This window comes from Bactrocera neohumeralis, chromosome 2, assembly GCF_024586455.1.
Source record: "Bactrocera neohumeralis isolate Rockhampton chromosome 2, APGP_CSIRO_Bneo_wtdbg2-racon-allhic-juicebox.fasta_v2, whole genome shotgun sequence".
NCBI classification, from domain to species: Eukaryota; Metazoa; Arthropoda; class Insecta; order Diptera; family Tephritidae; genus Bactrocera; species Bactrocera neohumeralis.
The window spans coordinates 83986572-84009467 of record NC_065919.1 but is presented as its reverse complement, the minus strand read 5'-3'; the positions used below and the strand labels follow the sequence as shown (position 1 = coordinate 84009467).

General features: G+C 35.8%; 1 protein-coding gene across 1 annotated transcript in view; it reads right to left on the bottom strand.

Annotated features, from left to right (window-relative positions):
* Positions 1 to 18769, bottom strand: part of LOC126765242 (homeotic protein labial-like) — a 44413-nt gene extending 25644 nt beyond the window's left edge. The window contains exon 1 of the mRNA XM_050482927.1: positions 17009 to 18769. Coding sequence (XP_050338884.1) covers positions 17009 to 18293 — 1285 coding nt within the window. The 5' untranslated portion in view covers positions 18294 to 18769. The remainder of the gene's footprint in view (positions 1 to 17008) is intronic.
* Positions 18770 to 22896: the final 4127 nt, after the last annotated feature.

Sequence of the window (22896 nt, the reverse complement as noted above, 5' to 3'; positions counted from 1 at the left end):
TCGAGTAGAATCGGAATCGAGTTTACCATCCCTACTGTCAGCCATCGCGTGCACATATAATAACCTCCGCACAATAACCACCACAAAAAAAATGATTTTTTTCCATGTTATTTATATGGAAAACAAAGAATTTGAAACATTTGAGTGACTTTCTTTTTCACATTTTCGAAAGTTTTTGGCCTGTTTTCAGTTGAAAAAAAGGTTGACTCAGAATGACACACCCTAGTATATATACATATATTACATTTACTACCCGAAGCTCAAAGGACTTTAGTTTCATAACTTAAGCTTCTTGAGTGAAAGTCTTTTAACTCAACAGCCGGTCCACTAACTATAGACTAGTTATACTGAAAACTTGTATTGCTCATTATCGCGAAATTCCCTTTTTTGATGTTGCTCAATGTGTTTTCACTAACATGTTAAAATTTTTGAACGCTTAATTTACGAGTCACAAAAAAAAATATTTTTTATTTGCGCATTTTGAGTACAGTGAAGTATTGCGTACAATAATGCAAAGCGTGTTGCCCAAGCACGAGTAAGTTAGTGCCCTTCGTCTTTCCTTTCGTCTTAAAACTGCGACTTTTGGCTACAATTGAATCTTTTGACCAGTCTGTTGGTTTCCAACAAGCCTGATTATAAGTTCTTGGCGGAAATTTTGAGAACGAACTCTTGCAAACATTTTCAAACATTTTTTTTTAATTAATCTGTGAACCAAGAAATTGAATACTATTGAAAAATTATTTCGATTTCGTACTAAAACTTTGCTCAAACAACAATAAAGGCAGCATTGAATTAGTAGTCATTTAACTATGCGACTTAGACTGAAGGACTTCATTCTAGATAAGTAAGAATGTCCATGTCAACAGCAGCAATTGTTTGAAGCATTAGTAAAACCTAAGCTAGTATCATATGCCGACCAAAAATATGAAGTGATTTGATTACAGTTAATCTATTCACTACATTAAAATGTCATTCTTTGTTATTAAAGTCTTTTCTATTTAATGGATAAAATCAGTGGCGGATAAGTTTACTATTCTGAAAAAATATAAAGTAACAGAAATAGTTATAATCCTGGAATTCCCATTTTAAACAAAATTAAAGACTGTCTTCATTTTTGAATATAATAAATAATGCTAAGATATCACTGAAGTCAAAAAGTGTATCTGTGATATGTTCGATTGATATATTCTCTGCGGTTTATCTTCCAAGTTGTCCAACGTGATTATTTAGAACGAATGGATCGATCTGGCAAAGACATCAAATACGATAAACACGCTACTTGTAACTTACCGAAATCGAAAACAAAAAGCTGAAGAACATTTTCGATCCATTTATTCGAGCACGAAAAAAATGTCAGCAGTACTGAAAGTTGACGAAAAAAAACCAAGAATCTGCGACCGACAAACAAAACGCGAAAATTTCTGCGTGAGAACTTGCGAAGAATACTACAGGTCTCAGTGTACATTCCTCTGTTGGATACAATCGGCGAAGATTTGAAGACGCGCTTTTCTAGAGAAGTATTGGATGGATTTCAACTGAGTTTGCTGCTTCCAGAAAACGTACATGTGCTTTGAAAACCAAAGAAATGGAAAATCTTATTAACTGCTTGATAGATAGATTCAAAGGCCTTTTTGATAATGACAACCTGGTGTGACGTTTGAAGCTCAAAGGTGAACTTGAGCACTGACAGTGCCATTGGGGGCAGAAGCAAAAGTCAAAAGACAACAAGTTACGGACTACTGCATTGAAAACGTTGATGAACTGCAATGTAGAGCTATACCCCATAATTCATAGTTTTCTTCACATATTCTGTCCCTATCTCCATGTGACGAATGCGAGCTCTGAACGCTCTTTTCCGACACTTAGCCGCATGAAAACGTGGTTGAGGACGAACATGCTTCAAGATAGATTGTTCGGCCTGGCGTTGCTGCACACACATCATGACATTGAAGTCACTATAGAAGAAGTTCTAGAAAGATCGGTGACGAGATTAAAAAATGCCTTATTTATATGGCGAAATCTTGCTTAATCCTGTAGATTTTTAAGATAATTTACTCAACAGCCTACACCTTATAATTATGTTAGTCTCGGTCGGAACATAGTATAATCAAACATTGCCTAAATTTACAGTTGAAATTAAACATTTTGTTTACTTGACTCTTTCCTACTGGGTAAGTGCTTGTATATATGTAGGTTTTTTTCGCAAACTTTATACTCTACAAGACACCTGGGATGTAAAAAAATTTATCAAAAACGATTCAAAAGTTGTGGTATTTTTAATGAAAATTTATTTTGCATTTATGTTATATGGGAAACTTTGAATGCTTCGAAAAACTCTGCCTTTAGGAATATGGTTTTCTCTATATAATTCAATATTAGTACTGTTTTTTGTGCGTTAAAGTCATAATTTAAAATATTTTGCATACTAAATATTGTTTATTATTGAAAAATTTCGACTACTTATTTGAAAGAATAACATTTCATATTATTCCACCTGGTGTTTCATTTGTTTGCGCCACGTTACATACATACATATGTATATGTTTTTACATTACATGCTTATATGTGCATATTTTTATATGTAAGGCAATCTTTCATAGCGATATCAGCACATGTGATCGAATAGTGTGTTGTTGTAGTAGGCACATTACACTGGGCTTCCTTGTGGAAGCGCCTCTAATTCTATAAGATGATGGATTACCCGGCGCCAGTGTTATTTGAATGTTTGTTATCAGTAAAATTTATGTGAGAAAAAAATAAAGTGAAGAAATAGCTAATTAACTATTTACATAAATACACATACATACATACGTATTATATATATATACTTATAAAAAGGTGCTGGCGAAATATTTTTTTATTCTACTACTCCACTTTCATTCTCTGGTGTATGTGAAATGGATATAATATGATGTTTGGTAAAAGTTTGTTTTAAGTTAAGATATATTTTTTCAATAATCACATACATACATATGTATATATTTATGTAGGTATGTTTTTATGCGGCAATACATGCTTTTTTGGCTCTATTAACATATATTGTAATACATATGTTCTGACATGCCTTCGGAGACATACTTCTATATATCGTCACCTAAAATGCAAAACAACGTATCGGAAAAAAATCAAAATTGAGTTTTTTATTGCTTATGATTCACCACATCTTATTATATATTATGTATGCGTAACATCTGAAGCTTCCGCTATCAGATATAACCAATATAAAACCAATATATAACCAATATATAACCAATATAACCAATATAACCAATATATAACCATTTTATAACCAAAACTCAAAATTTTGTTTCAATAAGAGTGGTTTCTATTATAACGTTCTTCCTTCGCCTGTTAACTTGTGAAAAGTGATGTTACGTTTTTGCATTTTAGGTGACGATATGTACATACATATGTATGTATGTATATATGTATGCATTTATATATATATGTATGTATATATACCTCTATATGTACGTATCTCTTCCAATATTGTACTGCAGATATCGGTAATCTGATATGTGCGAGCATTTCGTCAAATTTTGCGTCAACTCGCCGCCCAAGCAATGGACTAAACGCAACTATGCGCGTTTCTATCGCGCTGAAGGAATTAAACGCGTTTTTATTAACGCAAATAAAAGATAAGATATCCTCGTTTACTTAGTGAAGAATGTGCAACCAAGGGCGGCACGTCACTGGATTTTATTTCGACGATTCCACGAGTGCTTTTCGCACACACAGCGGACATACACCCAAGCAAATACATAAAATTCTCACAAGTGCCTAGATACACATCTATTACGCGTATATTATGTAATGCGTGCAAATCGAATGGCTAAAACAACCCCACAGCACACTTGTGACCCTCATGCCACATGCCTCGCAAAGGTCACTTCTATGATATTGGTTAAGCCAATATTACTCAATTTCGGTTAGCTGCTTTGTTTTGACTTCATAAAGAGCAAGATGATATAGAATACTTATACAAAAACAAATAAAACCAATACAATCAAACAACATGTGTGTATTGGCGGTTAGCGGGAAAAGCGGTCAAGAGAGTGAGAGTGGAGTTAAAAATGCGAACGGCGAACGACGCGTGTTTTGACCGCACGCTAATGCGGTTTTCTTGTAGCGTCGTCCAGCGAGTGCACAACCCTCCACTCATGGCAGGCTGAATTTTATGAGAAGTGACATTTTAGGTGTGCAAATATGACAGAACTTCATGTCAACTCGTTGCCAGTGTGTTCTAGTGAGAGTTTCGCTCGTTCGAAGATAAGCACATGTATACATTGCTATAGGTTTATTTATGTTTATATTCCGATATACTATATGACTATATGCCGAAAGTATCATGCCAAAATTTTCCTATGCGAGATTGACGCTTTGATAGCACCAGCTCCAGTAGTTGCCGTATGACCTAGTAAAACCACCAATTGACGAACATTTCGTTAACCCGCTGCTCCCCGCCGAAAAGGTGATTAAGCAAATAAAGATATAAAAATACATATCTACACACGCATCGGCGTAGTCTAGTAAAATATGGTTAATGATTGAGCTGAAGTGTTTATTAATTTAAGTTTCTTTATCGCGCCATAAATCGTAGATTGCGATACAAATCTTAGAATAATAATATTTAATAATTGCACACGAATATTTATTAAGTCTATCAAAGTTGGATACTGTTCAATGCTCATAAAAAATCGTCAAAAAAATTTACACTAAAAGCAAACGAATATCGAAAATGTTTAGTGGAGATGACTACAGTACTTAGTTTATACAGTGACTGCTATGATTGTACGAGATTGTTGTTTATAACATTTGGTTTGCGAATATAAGTCATATATATCAACAAATAAATAGATATTTAAAGAAGCTGTTTTAGAACTTTTTTCAAGCATTTCAATTCTGTAAGTAGGGTTGCCACATTTTTGAAAAAAAAAAAATATTAGAAAATAAATAATTAAAGATTAGAAGAAGCAGATTTCCAATTTGCTTCCAACATATTGATCCTATACGTAGTGTTGCCACATTTTTGAAAAAAATTGGAAAATAAATAATTAAATGTTAAAAGAAGAAGATTTATAACTTTTTTCAAACATTTCGATCCTAAACGTAGGGTTGCCACATTTTTGAAAAAAAAATTAATAGGAAATAATTAACTAAATATTAAAAGAAGCAGATTTATAACTTTTTTCGAGCTACGTATATTCACTTGCTGGCCAGGAAAAGCTGGTTTTTCATAATTTTTTTTAAGTGGCAGCAAAACCTTCCAGAAAAGTTGTAGGGTTACCCTCATTTTTGAAAAAAAATGGAACAATTTTTATGAACAGAATCCAGGGGTTACATACATATATTCACTTGAAAGTCAGAGAAAAGAGTTTTTTATGATTTTTTTCAGAGAAACCTCCGAAAATAAGTTGTCGAGAAAAAAATTTTTTTCTTCTTAAAAATATCTCAAACCCAAAAACAAAATGTATTATTTCTCTATATGAACACAAGTAATGACCAAAGTAACAGTCAAAATTATCAATTATCAAAAACTCATTCCTTCCAACATTACCCGAAAAATATATCTAAAAAGGTCGTGTGAAAGTTTCAAGTCGGAAATCGATTTTTTAAAATTCATAAGTGAATATAATAAAATAATGTTTTGTAATATAATTTTTTTTAGAAACGTCATAATATACCTATATATATTTTTCGAGTTAAAATTCAAAAAAAATGTCTGGGTGTCCTTTGAAAACTTTTTTATGCCAAAATATACCAAATAATTGCAATTATAATTTGCTGAAACTTAAGCTAGAAGAATATCTTCAAAGCTTTCAGTACCACATTTTTATACAGTTATACCTTAGCGTTAATTAAATTTTAGTTCTTCAAGCCAACCATTTCCGTACAAAACTAGAAGGCACTGTATGAATTGTTTGCATGACAGCTATTAACAGTTGGCGCTTAAAAACCTACAAGCAACGAGACTTGGCATGAATTTAATAATACGTTTTCAAAACTGTTAGCTCGGCGCACACAGCGACTTTGTCACGATATTACAGAAAACAAAAACAAAAACCCAAAAAATAGAAAAAAACACGAAAAACAAAACTGAAGTCTAACAAACTGGACTGTTCGCTGCCATAGACGATTCGATACGACTCGGGTCAAGTTAACCCTAAACATATTTATGGCACACACACACACACACAAGCGTACAAATGCATGCACACGGCTGATTTGGTTGTGGCCAGTGATGTTATCTGGCATTCCTGGTGGTCACTTTTCAATCTACAATGAATATCATTTTATTTCATTTCGTTCAACTCAATTCAACTACTTTTCAAAAATGTTGGTAATTAATTCATTTCACTGCCTGTGGCTCTGACTCGCGCGCTCTATAGAGTATGTATGTGTGTGTGTGTGTGTATGGCTTTGGCTGTGTAAATTTATGTGTAGAACTATGACGCTCATGCTAGCTAGTCAAGAATGCTTTTCTTGTGTGTTGTTGCTATTGTTGTTGCGTTTAGGGGCATACCCACATGCATGAGTGAAGTAAAAAAAGTTTGTGGAGTAACGTCGCGTGATAGTGTCAAGAAATATCAAAACATCACATCAAATAAATGTTAACTACTCGAACCGTTGGTGGACATTTGGCGGCGAGTGACTGGGGAGACGCCCGTCCAAACTGTGTTAGATAGCTTTTTTACACTTTGCCTTACATTCACTTTGCATATGGACGCGTTTGGTCGCGTTCGTTTTTTGGTGAAACGCTTGACAGACATAACGTCTGCCTAGATATATGATATGCAGTTATGCTACACACACACCAACATACATTTTCAGTTAGCGCTTTCATAATTTGAGTCTTTTGTTTCTATAATTTTTATCCTGAAATATAGTCTTTGTTGTTGTACTGCGGTGCGCTGTGGTATATGCAAATTATATATGTAAATATATTTCACTTTCCACTTTACACTTCATAATTCACTTAGCCAGTTGGGGGACAATGACGGGTGTCTAACTTAGTAACATTGCGTGATTGCACATTTTTTATGAGGAAAGTATAAAGAAAAAATACAAAAATAAAAACGAAAAGGCAGAAAAAATTAAACGATAAAAAAATTAAAAAAATAAAATGAAAAAAAAATAAATACAATTAAAAAAATAAAAAAAAAACAATTAAAAAATGGAAAAAAAATAAAAAAAATAAAAAAAAAAAAAAATAAAAAAGGTATTTTTTATGAGGATAGTAGAAAGAAAAAAATAAAAAAATTAAAAAAAAAATAAAATGAAAAAAATAAAATAAAATAAAAAATAACAAAAAGAATTAGAAAAGATATTTTTTATAAGGATAGTATAAAGAAAAAAACAGCACAAAAGAACAACAAAGAACAGAAAAAATTAAAAGATAAAAAAATTAAAAAAAAAATAAAATGAAAAAAATAAAATAAAATAAAAAATAACAAAAAGAATTAGAAAAGATATTTTTTATAAGGATAGTATAAAGAAAAAAAAACAACACAAAGGAACAACAAAGAACAGAAAAAATTAAAAGATAAAAAATTTAAAAAATGGAAAATAAAAAAAATTTAAAAAGAAAAAAATTGAAATAAGAAAACAATAATAATTAAAAAATATATTTTTTATGTAAATAGTATAATAAAAAAAACGAAAAAATTAAAAAGAAAAAAACGATAAAAAATGAAATTAAAATTAAAAAAAAAATAAATAAATAAATAAAAAATAAAAATAAAATTAGAAAAAAAATTAATTAAGAGTGTGAAAAAAGTACTTATTGCTTCAAAGCAGCAACGAAAGTTCGCCGATTTTCCATTTCACATTTAAATATTTATTTTCTTAATCAAATGCATATAAAATATAAAAATAGCTGTATTCCAAAAATAGTCATTTTTAATTTTCGCTCATTTACGTTAAATACCACCTACATATACACACACATACTTACTCCCATATACATACATATATACATATGTATATGCTGTGTTCGCCAGTCGGCACATTTTCATTTGACAAACTGTCACTTCCGGTCATTTCATACGCCTTAGTACAGTTATCAATTGATTATACCGTTCTAATTAGTGATTTGCTCAACTGTCAGGCGCAAAGTTTATTTATAAAATATTTCTTCACTTCTTCCATGATTGCCTGATAAACTTATCAAAGTGTTTGCTAAGTTGGCGAAGGTGTGTCAATTTGTTTTCGTTTGGCGAAATATTTTTTTCTGCTTTGATGGTTGAACGTGCAGCTCTCCTACTTTTGATAAAATTAATTTTAATATGTTGCGATGTTTGATAACTAATTCAATTAAGAAACCGCAAAATTTTCTCAATCATGGGTTATTTGCTATATTTATAAGTTTGATAACCGGGTTGGGTTATCGTATCATATTTAGTTACCGTTATGAATGAAAATATTTTAACTTCAATACCTCTTCAGGTTGATTTCCTAATACTATAAAACGCACAGTGGTGATTGAGATATTTTCAGTTAACGAGTTTCAGTGAACCAGACAAATAAGGTTTCAAGTTCGGAGCATGCTCTTGCAGAACTCCCAGAGGTAATCAAGTGACTGATGCCCAGAGCATACTGAAATTATGGAGGGAAAACTTTTGTCTGGTCTGCTGAGTGGCAGTGAAAGCATAACACCAAGAGATAGTGAACTCCATTACCGAATCGATGACGTTGGAGCAGACGTTTCATTGCCCGACTAAGAAGCACTTCGAATAGCAACTAACCGTCTGAAGAAAAAAAAAGCGGCGTGGGTCGATGGATTGCCGGCCGAGCTATTCAAATATGGCAACGAAGAACTGATAAGAAGCATGCATAAAATTCTTTGTATAAGTGTGGTTTTAGGCCTGGAAAATCAACAACTGGCCAAATATTTACCATGCGCAAATCAAATCCGTGAAAGGAAGATCGACATACACCACCTCTTTGTTGATTTTATTTCGCCTTCGACAGCACGGAAAGGAATGCTCTATGCCGCTTTGTCCGAACTTGGTATCCACGCAAAACTAATACGACTGTGTAAGCTGACGTTGAGCAACGCCAAAAGCTGCGTCAGGACCGGGAAGTACCTCTTCGAACCGTTCGATAACAAGCAAGGTTTCAGAGGAGACTCCCTATCGTGTGACTTCTTCAATCTATTGCTGGAGAAAATAATACGAGCTGAAGAGCTAAATAGAGATGGTACAATCTTCTATAAGACTGTACTGCTGCTTGCGTACGCCGATGAGATTGATATCATTGGCCATAACAACCGCGCCGTTTGTTCTGCTTTCTCTCAACTGGATAAGGAAGCGAAGCTTATGGGTTCGGTTTGGGTTTTTAAACCAACTTCTATAGTTTAACTATACTTTCTCTATTGGCATGAAAATCAAGCGGTCCTAATGAAGAGAAATTAATTGCTTTTATTTACAGATTTTGTGGAAAAGGTTTTGAAAAACCGAAAATCTGAATACTGGATTTTCATGTTTAGAATTTATTCGCTTAAGTTTTGTTTTTAATATTGTGAAGGATTCGATTGAAAGTTAACCTTAGACTATTTGCTGAAATTATATATATTGAAAGTGAAGCCGAAAAAGACGAAATCCACTTGTTGAAACATAAATATTGAAATTGACAATTAATAACAGTTATGTCTACATACGTATGTACATACATAAATCCAGTTGTAAAGCGAATATTCACTTAATTTTTTTTTTTCATATAAAACCTTTAATTATTCACATATTGAGCGTAGTACGAGTAATTCCAGTGTATCTCTTTTGCAATTTACGCTTTAGGCTGTTACACAATACGAGTATATAAGCTAACTACTACCGGCTTGAGTGTTTTTGAACATAACATTGGCTACCACTTTCAATTATTGTGCTGATTATGCTGTTCCTTAACTGAGACTCGCTCGCGAATGACATGACAGATGGATGAGCCATGCTTGCAAGCCGATAGCTTTATAGGAGAGCACAGTGTTCACGGTTCGAGCAAAAATTTTAATTTGTTAACTTTTTATGAGGTTACATGGTTACCGGTTTAAAAAATCGAATTTTGATTTTTTTGCGAAAATGTCTGACATACGGCGTCCCAATGGTCGAATTTAAAATTTTTTTTTTCAAAAATTTCGAATTTTTTGTTAATTGCGTATGTTTGTAACAATAAAAAAAAATCTAATAAAATATTTAATTTTTTATATGCGAAAAAAATGTTTGAAAAAAGTCTGCTTTTTACCCGAGGAATATTCATCTAACCCCTTAAGTAAAGTAAGTCATAATTTCGCCGTATGACGCTCCGCTCATTTTCACCTACTCGTATACTTGTATGTATATATAACTTCATGACTATTATTTAAATGATTTACTTATAATATTGCCACACTAAAACCACTGTGCATCAATTGCAGTCGTTGTCAGAGTCTTACGTTGCAACGACAGCTCGGCTGCCTGTTGCAGCACATTTCAATAATCATTTATTTGACAAGCAACTTGACTTCCAGATCAGTAAAAAAATGTGCCTTTTTCAGTTCTCCTTTTTATCTGATTTGCAAGTCTTATTGGCTCGCTTTCATTGCGTGTGCGCGCCTGCAGGCAGAGTGGGAACCTCAAACATACCTACAAACACACACACACAAGTGGCCGCTGTAATTACTTATTGGCGTCACCATCTTCCCGGACGGGTTGAGTGTGGCGTTCTCATTAATTACACATTACGATTCATGTAAATGATACTTTTTAGCACCCATAAACGCTTCACACAGGTTTATTTGATCAATTATAGGCTTTTAACTTTTGCCCAAGAAATGACGAGAATTTCACACAAGTATACATACATATATGTATACCTAAGCATAGCATTTACATATTTTTTCCACAAATATTTGCATATTTACCACATTCACAAATAAAATTTTCTATTCATTCAGATTCCCTACTTAATAGCGCAAAATGCCTGCCGCCACATGCCTCCCACCCAACCGCCAATGCGTACATATGGGCTCGTCTAACTCTTCTGCATTCCGCACTCCCAGCGAACAAGCTAATTTTGACTTATTCGCACGAATTCCTGACAAGTGACAACCTGACTGCACCGAATTGACAAAATTATCTGAAATATGCAACATTCGTGAAAACGTTCCGTCATTCTAAAACAGCGAAACAGCGGAGCAGCAGCGACTAAGACGTCTGCGCCAAATGCCAAAGCGAAAGAGTCGCGGAGGCGCGTTTGTTGTTATTTGCGCGAAATATGATTGTGCATTTACGTACATGCAACTATATGTACGTGTGTGTGTGTATGTAGTTTGGCAACGCGAGATTTTTATTTTTAGGTGACATACCCTCGGTTGGACGTCCGCTGGTTAGCGAAATATCTTGCCTGTCAATCAGTTGCCAGCGTCATCTTTTGCTTGTTTTCTTAATTGTCGTGTTGATTGTTGTTGGCATTGTGTTTGTTCCGCAGTCAGTTTACATATACTCATATCTTCATGTATGTAAATTTGATTTCTTAGTGTTCGAAATAAAACTTGCTTTTTGGTCAGGTCGCAAAGCGTTTTGAAATATTTCACTAATTTGAGTTCGTTAAGCTGACAAAAATTCTAATTGAAACATAAATATGTGACCTGGTCTACGAAAAGGGAGCTAACGTGCGAAAACTAGTTTTCTGGGAAACACCGTTATCTCGTTATTTCTCCGTTCACCGTTATTTCTCGTTATCTCATTAATTTTGACACCTAAGCCCCCTTTTCGTAGACCAGGTCACATATAGCTAACTATTAATTTTTGATAATTTCAGGACTGCTTTGGCTTTGAGATATTAAAATTTAGTAATTTAAATTTCAAAAATTTGTTTCATGAAAGTTATGAAGCATGAGTTATATCACTCAGAAATGAAATAAAATTATTTGATAGGACGAAAATATTCTTGGATGGCTTGAGGAATCCAATATTGCTTAATTATGTTCCAAATACTTGCGGAATTTTTGGCACTGCATAGCCGATGTGTTAGCTGGAGAGGGTATTCTTACCTCGCTAATACCGGCATGCGACCGAGTTAAATCTCCATTGCCGTCTTGCGTTCTAGCACTGGACGTCTCGTGTTGATTTCGTTTAATAACTTTTTCTGTTATAATCAATAAGTAAGACCCAAAAAATTATTTTTAATGAGATTGGAGAGCCTTAAGCTCAGCAGCTAACCCTTAGCAGGCGTTCTTCGATCTTCTGAACTACTTGCCCTTAGAAAAGTTCAGCTTGAAGCAATTCTAAAAGTTGTCTAAAAGGCTTTCAAGTGGTAAGGTTTAAAAATCTTGCCGGAAGCAAGTATCAAAGTTGCATGGAGGAAGTTGAGTTGGAAACATCCAGACACTTTCTCCTCCATTCTTCATCCTAAGCAAGGCTAAGGAAGAAACATCTCGGCTGTCTTGTCTTCGACGAACCAGATGACTTAGCCGAAATTGACATTAATCTTTTAAATGTTTTGTGCATCTAGGGCTCTTTAGATTCTTTTGTTTAGTCCAGACACCTTATAGAAAGGTTAAGACTCCAATAATCCCAGTTAAAGTATTGGATATATGTATGTATATATACATATGTATGTACGTATAAAGCTTTTAACATTTATAATGATTTGGTTAGAAAAATGCCTTTAATGAATCTTTGATTTAAAGAAAATAATAAACCAAATCGGACTTTTATATGCTTAGTGTAGTATCTGTAGCTTAAATCACTTTATTCACTCGAAAATCAGTAAAGCGGTTTTTTTTTGCTTGATGAGGAAATTAAATATTTAATAAATACAAAAATGCATATTTTATGAATCAATGTGCTTTAATAATCGTGGACTCATTTTGTTAATTAGGATTCCCTTGATTTTGTAGCCGACCTCCAGGCTAACGCCTAAAAAAGATGTCTGGCGGAAGACTTTGCTGCTTAAAATTATCTCAAATCCAAAGACAACAAATTTTATTATGGCTATAAATGTATACTGATCGAAGGGGAAGTAAAGTTTTTGATTTTAGGGAAGATGGGGGCTTTCAAATGAGACAATTTTTCGTGAAAACTTACACTGCAGAGTGGCAGAGATCGAAGTTAGCTCTGTGATTATTACATGTAGAATATATCTAAGAAGATCTCGTGAATCAAGTAAAAAAAAAAGTTTAAAGTTTTGTGAGCCGATTACTTTAAGTTAAGAAAAATTAAAAAAAAAATCTAAAAAAATAAATAAATAAAATATAGTATATTCTAAAAAAAATAAAAATAAATAAATTTAATTCTTATAAACACGCTCATATGTAGCTCCAAACTGTTTGCCGTATCAACTTTAGATTTTCAGAGAATAATTTCAAATATTGTAGATTCTATATAGAGAAAAAACTACTTGAAAAGTTCCTTACAAAGCTATTCAAAACTATCCGAATTTACTTTCTTTTTGGCTTCTACACAATTTTGGTAAAGCAAATGCGGAAGTTTTCTGAATCTTCTTTAAAATTACATTAAATAACGGCATTAGCAATAGTTCGAAATTTTCAAAAAATGCAGAAATAATATGAACAATAAATAACGGGTGATCCAAGTAGAGATACTTTTTTCAATAGCCCTTTTTTGACCAATCACGCGGGAGTCGTGTCAAGCTGTCATGTTATCTTTGTTCAGTATTGGTTGTTATTTCATCATGGAAAGACTTATGCCTGAACAAATCGTTCAACTTTATTACGAAAATTCAAGTTCTGTAAAGAATATGTTTCGCGAGCTTCGTGCATTTTATGGTCAACATAATCGACCTAATGAGCATACTATACGCATGCAATCACACATATTGAGACCCAGCATTCATTATTGGATAATATTCGACCAAATAGACCACGTCCAGCACGCAGTGAAGAAAATATAGTAGCCGTATCTTAGAGTGTACACGAAGACTGTGGAGAGTCGATTCGGCTGCCTCCGTTGGCAGCAAATCGGACTGACGTATTGGACGACTTGGAACATTTTACGTCGAGATCTTAAATTAAAAGCATACAAATACAGCTTGTACAAGAACTGAAGCCGCTTGACGTTCCCAAGCGACATAGCTCCGCTCTGTGGGATCTTGAAATATTCTAAGAAGATCCGAAGTTTTCGAGTCTTGTTATCATGGCGACATTTATTTTAAATAAGACTTTCCACATTCCACAATCGCATCAATCCATGGCTTCATTGAGAGAACACTTCGGTGAGCAAATAATTTCACGTTTTGGGCCGGTCGATTGGCCACCAAGATCGTGTGATACATATAACACCGTTGGATTGTTTTCTGTGGGGATATGTAAAATCTAAAGTCAATGCGGACAATCCCGCTTCGATTTGGAGCAAAACATTACGAGTGTCATTCGCCAGTTACCAGTCGAAATGCTCGAACGAATCATCGAATATTGGACTCAACGGATGGATCACATGAGACGTAGCCGCGGTGAAGATTTAAAAGCATGCTTGTTCGAATGATAATAAATATTCCCCATTAAATTTGAAGTTTCCGTGTTTTTTCTTTAAAAAATTAGGGAACCTCGAAATGGATTATATGTATGTATATGAAGATAAAGTCGAAATTTCTAGTTTCTGCAACATCACATAATTTTTGTAGGCTAGTACTTGGAAGAACTGTTGTAGACTTGACTATAACCGCGTAAACGGTGTCTAAGCCAAGAAAGAAGAAGAAATACTCAGATGGTGATGATAAACTCTGCCAATATATGCATATATTTTATGTTAATTTTTCCAAATGGTTGGCAAGTACAAACGAGTTTAGCTCAGTTATCTCTTATTTTTTTTACTCTCGCAACAAAGTTGCTAAGGAGAGTATTATAGTTTTGTTCACATAACGGTTGTTTGTAAGTCCTAAAACTAAAAGAGTCAGATATAGGGTTATATATAGCAAAGTGATCAGGGTGACGAGTAGAGTTGAAATCCGGATGTCTGTCTGTCCGTCCGTCCGTCCGTTCGTGCAAGCTGTAACTTGAGTAAAAATTGAGATATCATGATGAAACTTGGTACACGTATTACTTGGCTCCATAAGAAGGTTAAGTTCGAAGATGGGCAAATCAGCCCACTGCCACGCCCACAAAATGGCGAAAACCGAAAATCTATAAAGTGTCATAACTAAGCCATAAATAAAGTTATTAAAGTGAAATTTGGCACAAAGGATCGCATTAGGGAGGGGCATATTTGGACGTAATTTTTTTGGAAAAGTGGGCGTGGCCCCGCCCCCTACTAAGTTTTTTGTACATATCTCGAAAACTACTATAGGTATGTCAACCAAACTCTATATAATCGTTTCCTTTAGGCATTTCCATATACAGTTTAAAAATGGAAGAAATCGGATAGTAACCACGCCCACCTCCCATACAAAGGTTATGTTGAAAATCACTAAAAGTGCGTTAACCGACTAACAAAAAACGTCAGAAACACTAAATTTTACGGAAGAAATGGCAGAAGGAAGCTGCACCCAGGCTGTTTTTAAAAATTGAAAATGGGTGTGGCGTCGCCCACTTATGGACCAAAAACCATATCTCAGGAACTACTCTACCGATTTCAATGAAATTCGGTATATAATATTTTCTTAACACCCTGATGACATGGACGAAATATGGGTGAAATCGCTTCACAACCACGCCTTCTTCCAATATAACGCTATTTTGAATTCCATCTGATGCCTTCTCTGTATAATACATATATACATTAGGAGCCAATGATGATAGCGGAATAAAACTTTACACAAATACGGTATTTGAAAAATATGTAAATGACGTACAGTAGAGGCCCGCTAATCCGGACAGGGTTAAAAAATTCAAAATTTCTATTATGTCCCTTGTAATCCGGACCGACATTCTCTATCCGTATTCTCTAATCCGGATAACATATTTATTATTCACTACATTCACTTTTATGCTTTATTGTTTTAAGTTTTTTTTTTGGAACATGTGTATTATTTGTTATAATAAACAAACAGAAATGTATAAATATTTTTTCTTAATACGAGTACATAGTTCTGATTAATCCGGGTTCCCTGATATTCCGGATAGGGCCCGGTTTTAGTTGACGGATTAGGCCTCTGTATAATGAAATCTCGATTATCACTTTATCATGCGAGAGCATAAAATGTTCGGTGACACCCGAACTTAGCCCTTCCTTACTTGTTTTCTATTACTTCAATACATATTACTTAACATTACTCCAAATAATAAAACAATTTAAAAGCTTGTGCAATTAATTTCACAATTTTTCAAATCAGTCTAAACTAATATCTGTGTATATACATACATACATACTATGTATGGAAGGAAGGAGACATTATGATTAAAATCATTTTATTGTGTCATATTGGCATACAGAAAGATTGCAGTCTCAATAAACACGACGGTTTTTAATATATAAACAGAGAAGAAGAAACCAAGAGGCAAATTCTTATACTCGAGGCATAAATTCTTGGAAAATACTGTGATAATCAAAACAGTTGCTTTCATGAGTACCAAAGTACGCGAGTAAAGAACTTTGGCTAGCGCATGTAAAGATTTTAAATTCCATAATATTACCTCTACTGCTCTCTTACTATTGCTTATCGCTTTGGCTGCAAAAACTACCACGTGTGCTTTACATTCCACTAATTTAATTATAAGTGGAGTTGCGATAATTCGATAACGCCTATCTCAAGAGCAAGGCAAGTAGATTACGATGCATATGTATGTATGTATATGTATGTATGTGTATGAGATTAATGAAAATAAACAAACTTGTATACTTGATACTTTTAATTGTTGGTGTTAGGTTTGTGTATGAAATGTTTTAGAATGTGGAAGGGGTTTTTCAGGAATATTTTTTACCAAGCTAGACAACTCCGAAGTCCTTTTGATATAAAGGTACTTCTTTTAGTTTTACTGACTACAAGTTTCCTTTTCCTACTTCAATTGTGAAAATTTTCCGTTTTTGGCAATCTCACACACATTACCATGAAATATTTAAAAAAATCGCGCACTCACCTTGTGGCTTGGGTACATTGCGCTTCAACTGCATCCACTTATACGTTGGCAAGTTGCTGGCTTGATTCGGTGATTTGTTGTGTGAGCCGGCTTGACTAGATGAGGAGCCCGGCGATGAAGGCAATCCTGTGCAGTCGGGCGAGACGACTTGTTGACTACGCGAGCTTAAGCACGGCCCATTTGGCGAGCCATGTTGTTGTTGCAATTGCGCTTGATGCTGTTGCAAATGTTGTTGCTGTGTTTGTGTTTGCAGCTGATGCGGATGTTGGGGTGGCGCCACCGTTTGCATGTGCGCCATATTCAAGGGATGCATGCCCAGCGACTCCATCGGAATGCCAGCATCCATTGTGTACCCGCCACCCATGTGCTGATGATGCCACATCTGAGGTGGTGATTGTTGTTGACTTGCTGACATGGCCTGCTGCATAAGGGGTTCATCGAATGGCAAGCCTGAGCCGCCGCCATAAGCGGAATGCAACACAGCGGCGTATTTTTCCTCCACATTAGCGCCACTGCCGCCCACAGTATTTGCGGGCAACGAGGCATAGTTGTGTTGCATTTGTTGTTGCTGTTGTGCATGCGTTGGCGCATTTTGATTATATAAGCAATCCAAATTGGTGTAGCTTAAGCCATTTTCGGAGCTTATGATTGGCGCATCAATTGGCGCCGTTGGATTACCGTGCACCGCGTTGGACGCGGACGTCGGCGAGTTGGTGGCAGGTGGTATTGCTGCCACTGCAGCCGTTGCATAATAGGAATGTACCGAATCGCTTTCATAGTAAGAATCTGTGGGCGAATGACTGGACGGGTGCAAAGGTGTGCCCGAGGCGGTACCCGCGCCAGCGCTCGAAGAAGTCGTAATGCCATATTCGGCGGCGCTTGGACTGAAAAGGTGTGCGTGCGGGTACATCGATTGCTGCTGCTGTTGTGCCTGCGATTGTTGTTGTTGTAGTTGCGAGCCAACAGCAGCGTTTTGATTTAGCACCGCTGGTGCTTGCTGCAACGAGGGTGGTGGGGGCGTTAATTGTTGCTGCTGTTGCGGGTAATAGTTGGGCGACGAACCGTCCGTCACATAGCCGGCATAACCCAACGCGTGTTGGTGGTGGTGTGCCTGGTGGTGATGCGTGGGCATGGCCGTGGCGGCCGCTGCCGGAAAATAAGCATTGGGGTAACCAGTTGAGGAGACTACAGCGGCCATATCGGCGGCGGCGGCAGCGCTGTTGGCATGATAGCTGTTCTGATGGTGAGGGTGGTGATTGCCGTACATGCTGCTAATGTCCATCATATTGAAGAGCCGCCAAGTTTGAGAGCGATATTGAATACACGCGGGTGCAAGGGTTTACGGCGAGTTAATAAACAATGCAATTTTGTTTTCTAAAGTTCTTTAAATGTAAGTAGCTTGCTTAAGTATTCACTTTCACTTTACACGCTTTGATTTGGAGTATGTTAGGCACCTATGTATTTGTATTTGTATTTGCACAAATCTACGTTTTACACAAATTGGCACACAATTGATTACTAGCTAAGCTTTTAATATTTGCTAACAGTACAAAAACACCATACACTGCTGGCAGTTCATTGCGTTCAGCCGAACTCGCTAAGCGTTTAGTTACTTAGAATATGGAATTTAACAAATTTTTTTACACACTTTTCTAGTACATACGAGCACATACACATATACATAAGCTTCGTGTTCGGTAATGCAGCGTCACGTCGTCACACGCTCTATGAGTTCTACATTGAAAATTTCGTACGACACGCGCTCACAGCACACTTTATTTTGTTAACACCGCACAACCAAATCGTAACTGAATCAGAACACGATTGCTGGCGAACTACATGGCCAGCCACGGCAACCACTAACGCCAACACCAATGCGCGCTAACACAAACATCACTGTCCCACCACCGCTGCTGATAAGCCGCAGAAGCCCGGTTGGACGCGAGCTCCGCCTCTTTACGCCAAGTGAACACAGTCACAGCGCCGTCTCTTTTTAACAACACACGAGCGTGCGTGCGTACTTGCTGCGTGTGAGTGCGATGCAAGAGTGCGCATATTTGCCTCAATGAGCAGTTGTCGTCATATGCTGGCAGGGAACTCAATGGCTCCTGTGATAATGCCTAAAATCAGCAGCAATTTTTTTCTGTCCGCAAATGTTTGGGTATTTGCTTTTCCAATAAGGTATATATGTATGTACATGTATATAAGTATGTACAGTTTTATATATGTACATACATATGTATGTATGTGCATATTGTTTTTGTTAGCACCTAGTACGTGCGTAGTTGTTGTTCAGTAGTTTTTCTAGCTAGGAATTAGTCACTAAAGTCAAACCGGTTGTTTTGTTGTTTTATTGGTATTTTGGGTTTTGCTTGGAACGCCCCTGCGCACTTTTTTGTTGGCTTACCTTTAACGCAAATACATATTTCTATGACAGTTTGGCCAACGTAAAAAGGGACAAAAAAAAAGCATAATAAAAAAATTAATTTGTTTAAATATTCATATCCTAGAGCATAAGTTGTGGACACGAAATTTCAGGGTGCAGCAATTGGCAGTGCGGCGACCACGCAGTTGGGGTTCGCTTTGGCCGCAGATGCTGGTCACAAGCATACATACATACATGCGTATATCTACATTTATTACATACACATATACATTTGCACATGCATATTCACTTTCCTAAATGCTTAGCTTATGATATGAGCCTTTGTAGCAGCAGCAGGAAAACCTTTCGCTAGTGTTGTTGTTGTTGGTGCTGCTTAACATGTCATGTGCAATTTACGCGTCCGACAGCTATGCCCCATGGATTGGCATTCAGAGAAATCGTTTTTTTTCGCAGCACAGTGGGATTCTTACGCATGTGCTTATTAAAGGTACGTATGTGCACCTACATATACCTACACACATGCATGGCAGTGGCTGGAATGCCGCTTCAGCTTTGGCTCTTAAGGATATGGCTCGCTCAGTTATTTGGCGGCTGTGGGCGCACCGCTTGACTATCGCCTGCCACTTCGTCATAACGGCGATACTTTATCTCACTTATTCCACAGACAGTTGCTGTTGTTGCTATTGTTTTATTGGTACCTACTGTTCACAGCGTCGATATCTCAATTTTGTTCCTCCTGTTTTGCGCACCTTTCAAACTTCAGTCCCAAGTACAAATATTCCCTTTTGTGCTGTGCACCGTGTTCATGTATGTTTGTCCTCTGTCTTGTGTCTTGTGTCTTTATCTAAAGACCAATATGATTGACATTTTGAAAACTTCTGTCAGTAATTCATGCGGCTGTAGTGTGGTAATTTCTGGTTGGGCTCCATTGGGCTGGATTAACATGTTTCAAAAGAAGCAAGGATATATATGTACATAGATATCTATTTATGTATGTTGATATGTATAATATTTAAGTATGTATGTACATTTGTATATGCATTCCAATAAATATCCAATAAAGCAATAATATTTTTTCCATTTATATTTTTACGTACATACATACATACATATGTACATATACTTACATACATATATATACAATTGCATTCAATGGTAGTGTATTGAAACCTTCGAGAAAAGTTTTGAAATTCTTCGTAAATTTTTACCATCGTTATTTGAAATTTATTACATTATATGCGATATATAAATACTATATACTTTATTCTTATTGTAGTTATTAAGGAGTTAGACAGTGATTTTTGAAAATTCGTAAAATTTTTTTTGACTCATATGGAAGAATGTTTTATTATACAATTTTTCATTCATTATGTTTAAAAAGTGATTTCGGGTAAGTGACTGCCGCGGCGGCCTCGAATTAATTTTAGCCGAGAGCCACAATATTCGACCACTATTTTTAGAAATATGAATATTCTCTTCCAAGACATCAGCCTCATCGTCTCATTCTAATCTGCCTAGACAAGCGACTTCACATAACTACAGGCCCTCAACACGAGATAAATCGCTTACCTAAAGTTTCCATCTAGAAATTGATTGTCTCGTTACCTATATGACATGTAGCGCCGTCTAGTTGGAACCATTCTACATCCACATCTTCTAGTTCAGGCACGAGCAAGGCTTTAAGCATGGCTCTATAACCTTTCTCATTGACTATAATATTATGGCCGGCTTCATTTTTGAAAAAATATGTACCATTGATATATAGACCAATGATCATGTGCTCATAGAGCCCACCAAACAATGACTTTTTGAGGATGTATGGTGACTTTGGATTACCATCACTCCAAAAGTGACAACCAAAAGTGAGCTTCATCGCTGAACAAAATTTTCTTGTGAAAATCGGGATCGGTGGCCATTTCGTCTTCTGCCTATTCACCGAACATTCGACGCGCCTGATATTCATTTGACTTCAACGTCGCACGATACATAGTATATATATACAAATGATATACGTCTGCAGTGCTATAGAGAGAAACTGGCACTTGCTCCATCACTTGAGAACTCTTGCTCTCTCTCTCGGTCGCTCATGTCTGTATATACGCGAACTAGTCCCTCAGTTTTTGAGACATCGATCTAAAAACCTGCTTTTATGTCGGAACTCGATTTTTTTCCTTACTCCTAATTATATCGTCAAACCTAAGCTTTTTTAATGTCAGACTAGATTTAGGAAAACTTTTATTTTAATGTTTTATCAGTTGTTTTCATATCAAAGAAGATTGGTGCTATAACAACCTGACCGGCTGGTTCGGTTTGACGTTAAGGAGGCTAGTTCTTTCTCAGGGTAGGAATAAATACGAATTATCATCTCATCTTCATATAGGCAAGTTAGGCAATTGCAAAAATCACAAGAATTTTAGGGCGCCATTTTGACTAACTTTCTTTACATATTTTATTTATTCTTGCAACATGTTGCTTCAGAGTATAATAGTTCTGCTCACCTAACGGTTGTTTGTATCATCTAAAACTAATCGAGATAAATATAGGGTTATAATCGAAATATATATATATATAAATGATCAGGATGACGAGACGAGTTGAAATCCGGGTGATTGTCAGTCTGTCTGTCCGTCCATCTGTATGCCTGTGCAAGCGATAACTTGAGTAAAAATTAGGATATCTTAATGAAATTTGGTACACATGGGCGTATTAAAAGTGTGATGACTTTATGGAAGATGGGGTAAAAATTGGACGAAGTATGTGGCACTTCCTACTTTTAAGTGAAGTCTCATATCTCGGGGCCCACTCGACGGATTTCGACTAAATTTAGTTTGTAGTATTCTTCTCATATTTCTACGTCACAGTGAGAAAATGGTCGAAATAGAACAACAACACGCCTACTTCCCATATAACCCAGTTTTAAATTTCATTTAATTCCTTCACTTTCCAGTACAAAAATCAATAAGCAATGAATGTAACGGGATAAAACTTTGCAGGAATAATGCATTTAAAGTATGCCACCTTATGATCAAAAATTGTACGAACCAACCAAAACTGTTCAAGTCCCTAGGTGCCTAATATACAGATCCCAGTATCTAAAGTTGAGTTTTTACAAAAAATATCGGTCAATGTATGGGATATACAGTTGAAATTCAGAGAGAAGCTTTTCCTGATAATTGTATTTCTGCGTATCAAAAATGGGTTGAATCGGCTCAATACTTTCCTGAGTCCCCATATACCTAATATAAAGATTTTCGAACTTCCGGCTGACTTTATACCGCATATATAGGCCAGAATATGAGTTATCTCAGTGAAAATGAAAGTGCAGCTTTTACTCTTAACAGAAGAGATCCTTCCCGATCCTGACGTCGCATTTAGTATTGCTTATTGTCAGTTTATACAGCCGTATTAGTATTAGGCATTTGCCTAAGGCGGTAAATTGCCTCGGGCCAGCCCTGATCTAAACGTTTCTAAGTACAATAAGAGCTTAAAAAAGTAGACTAAC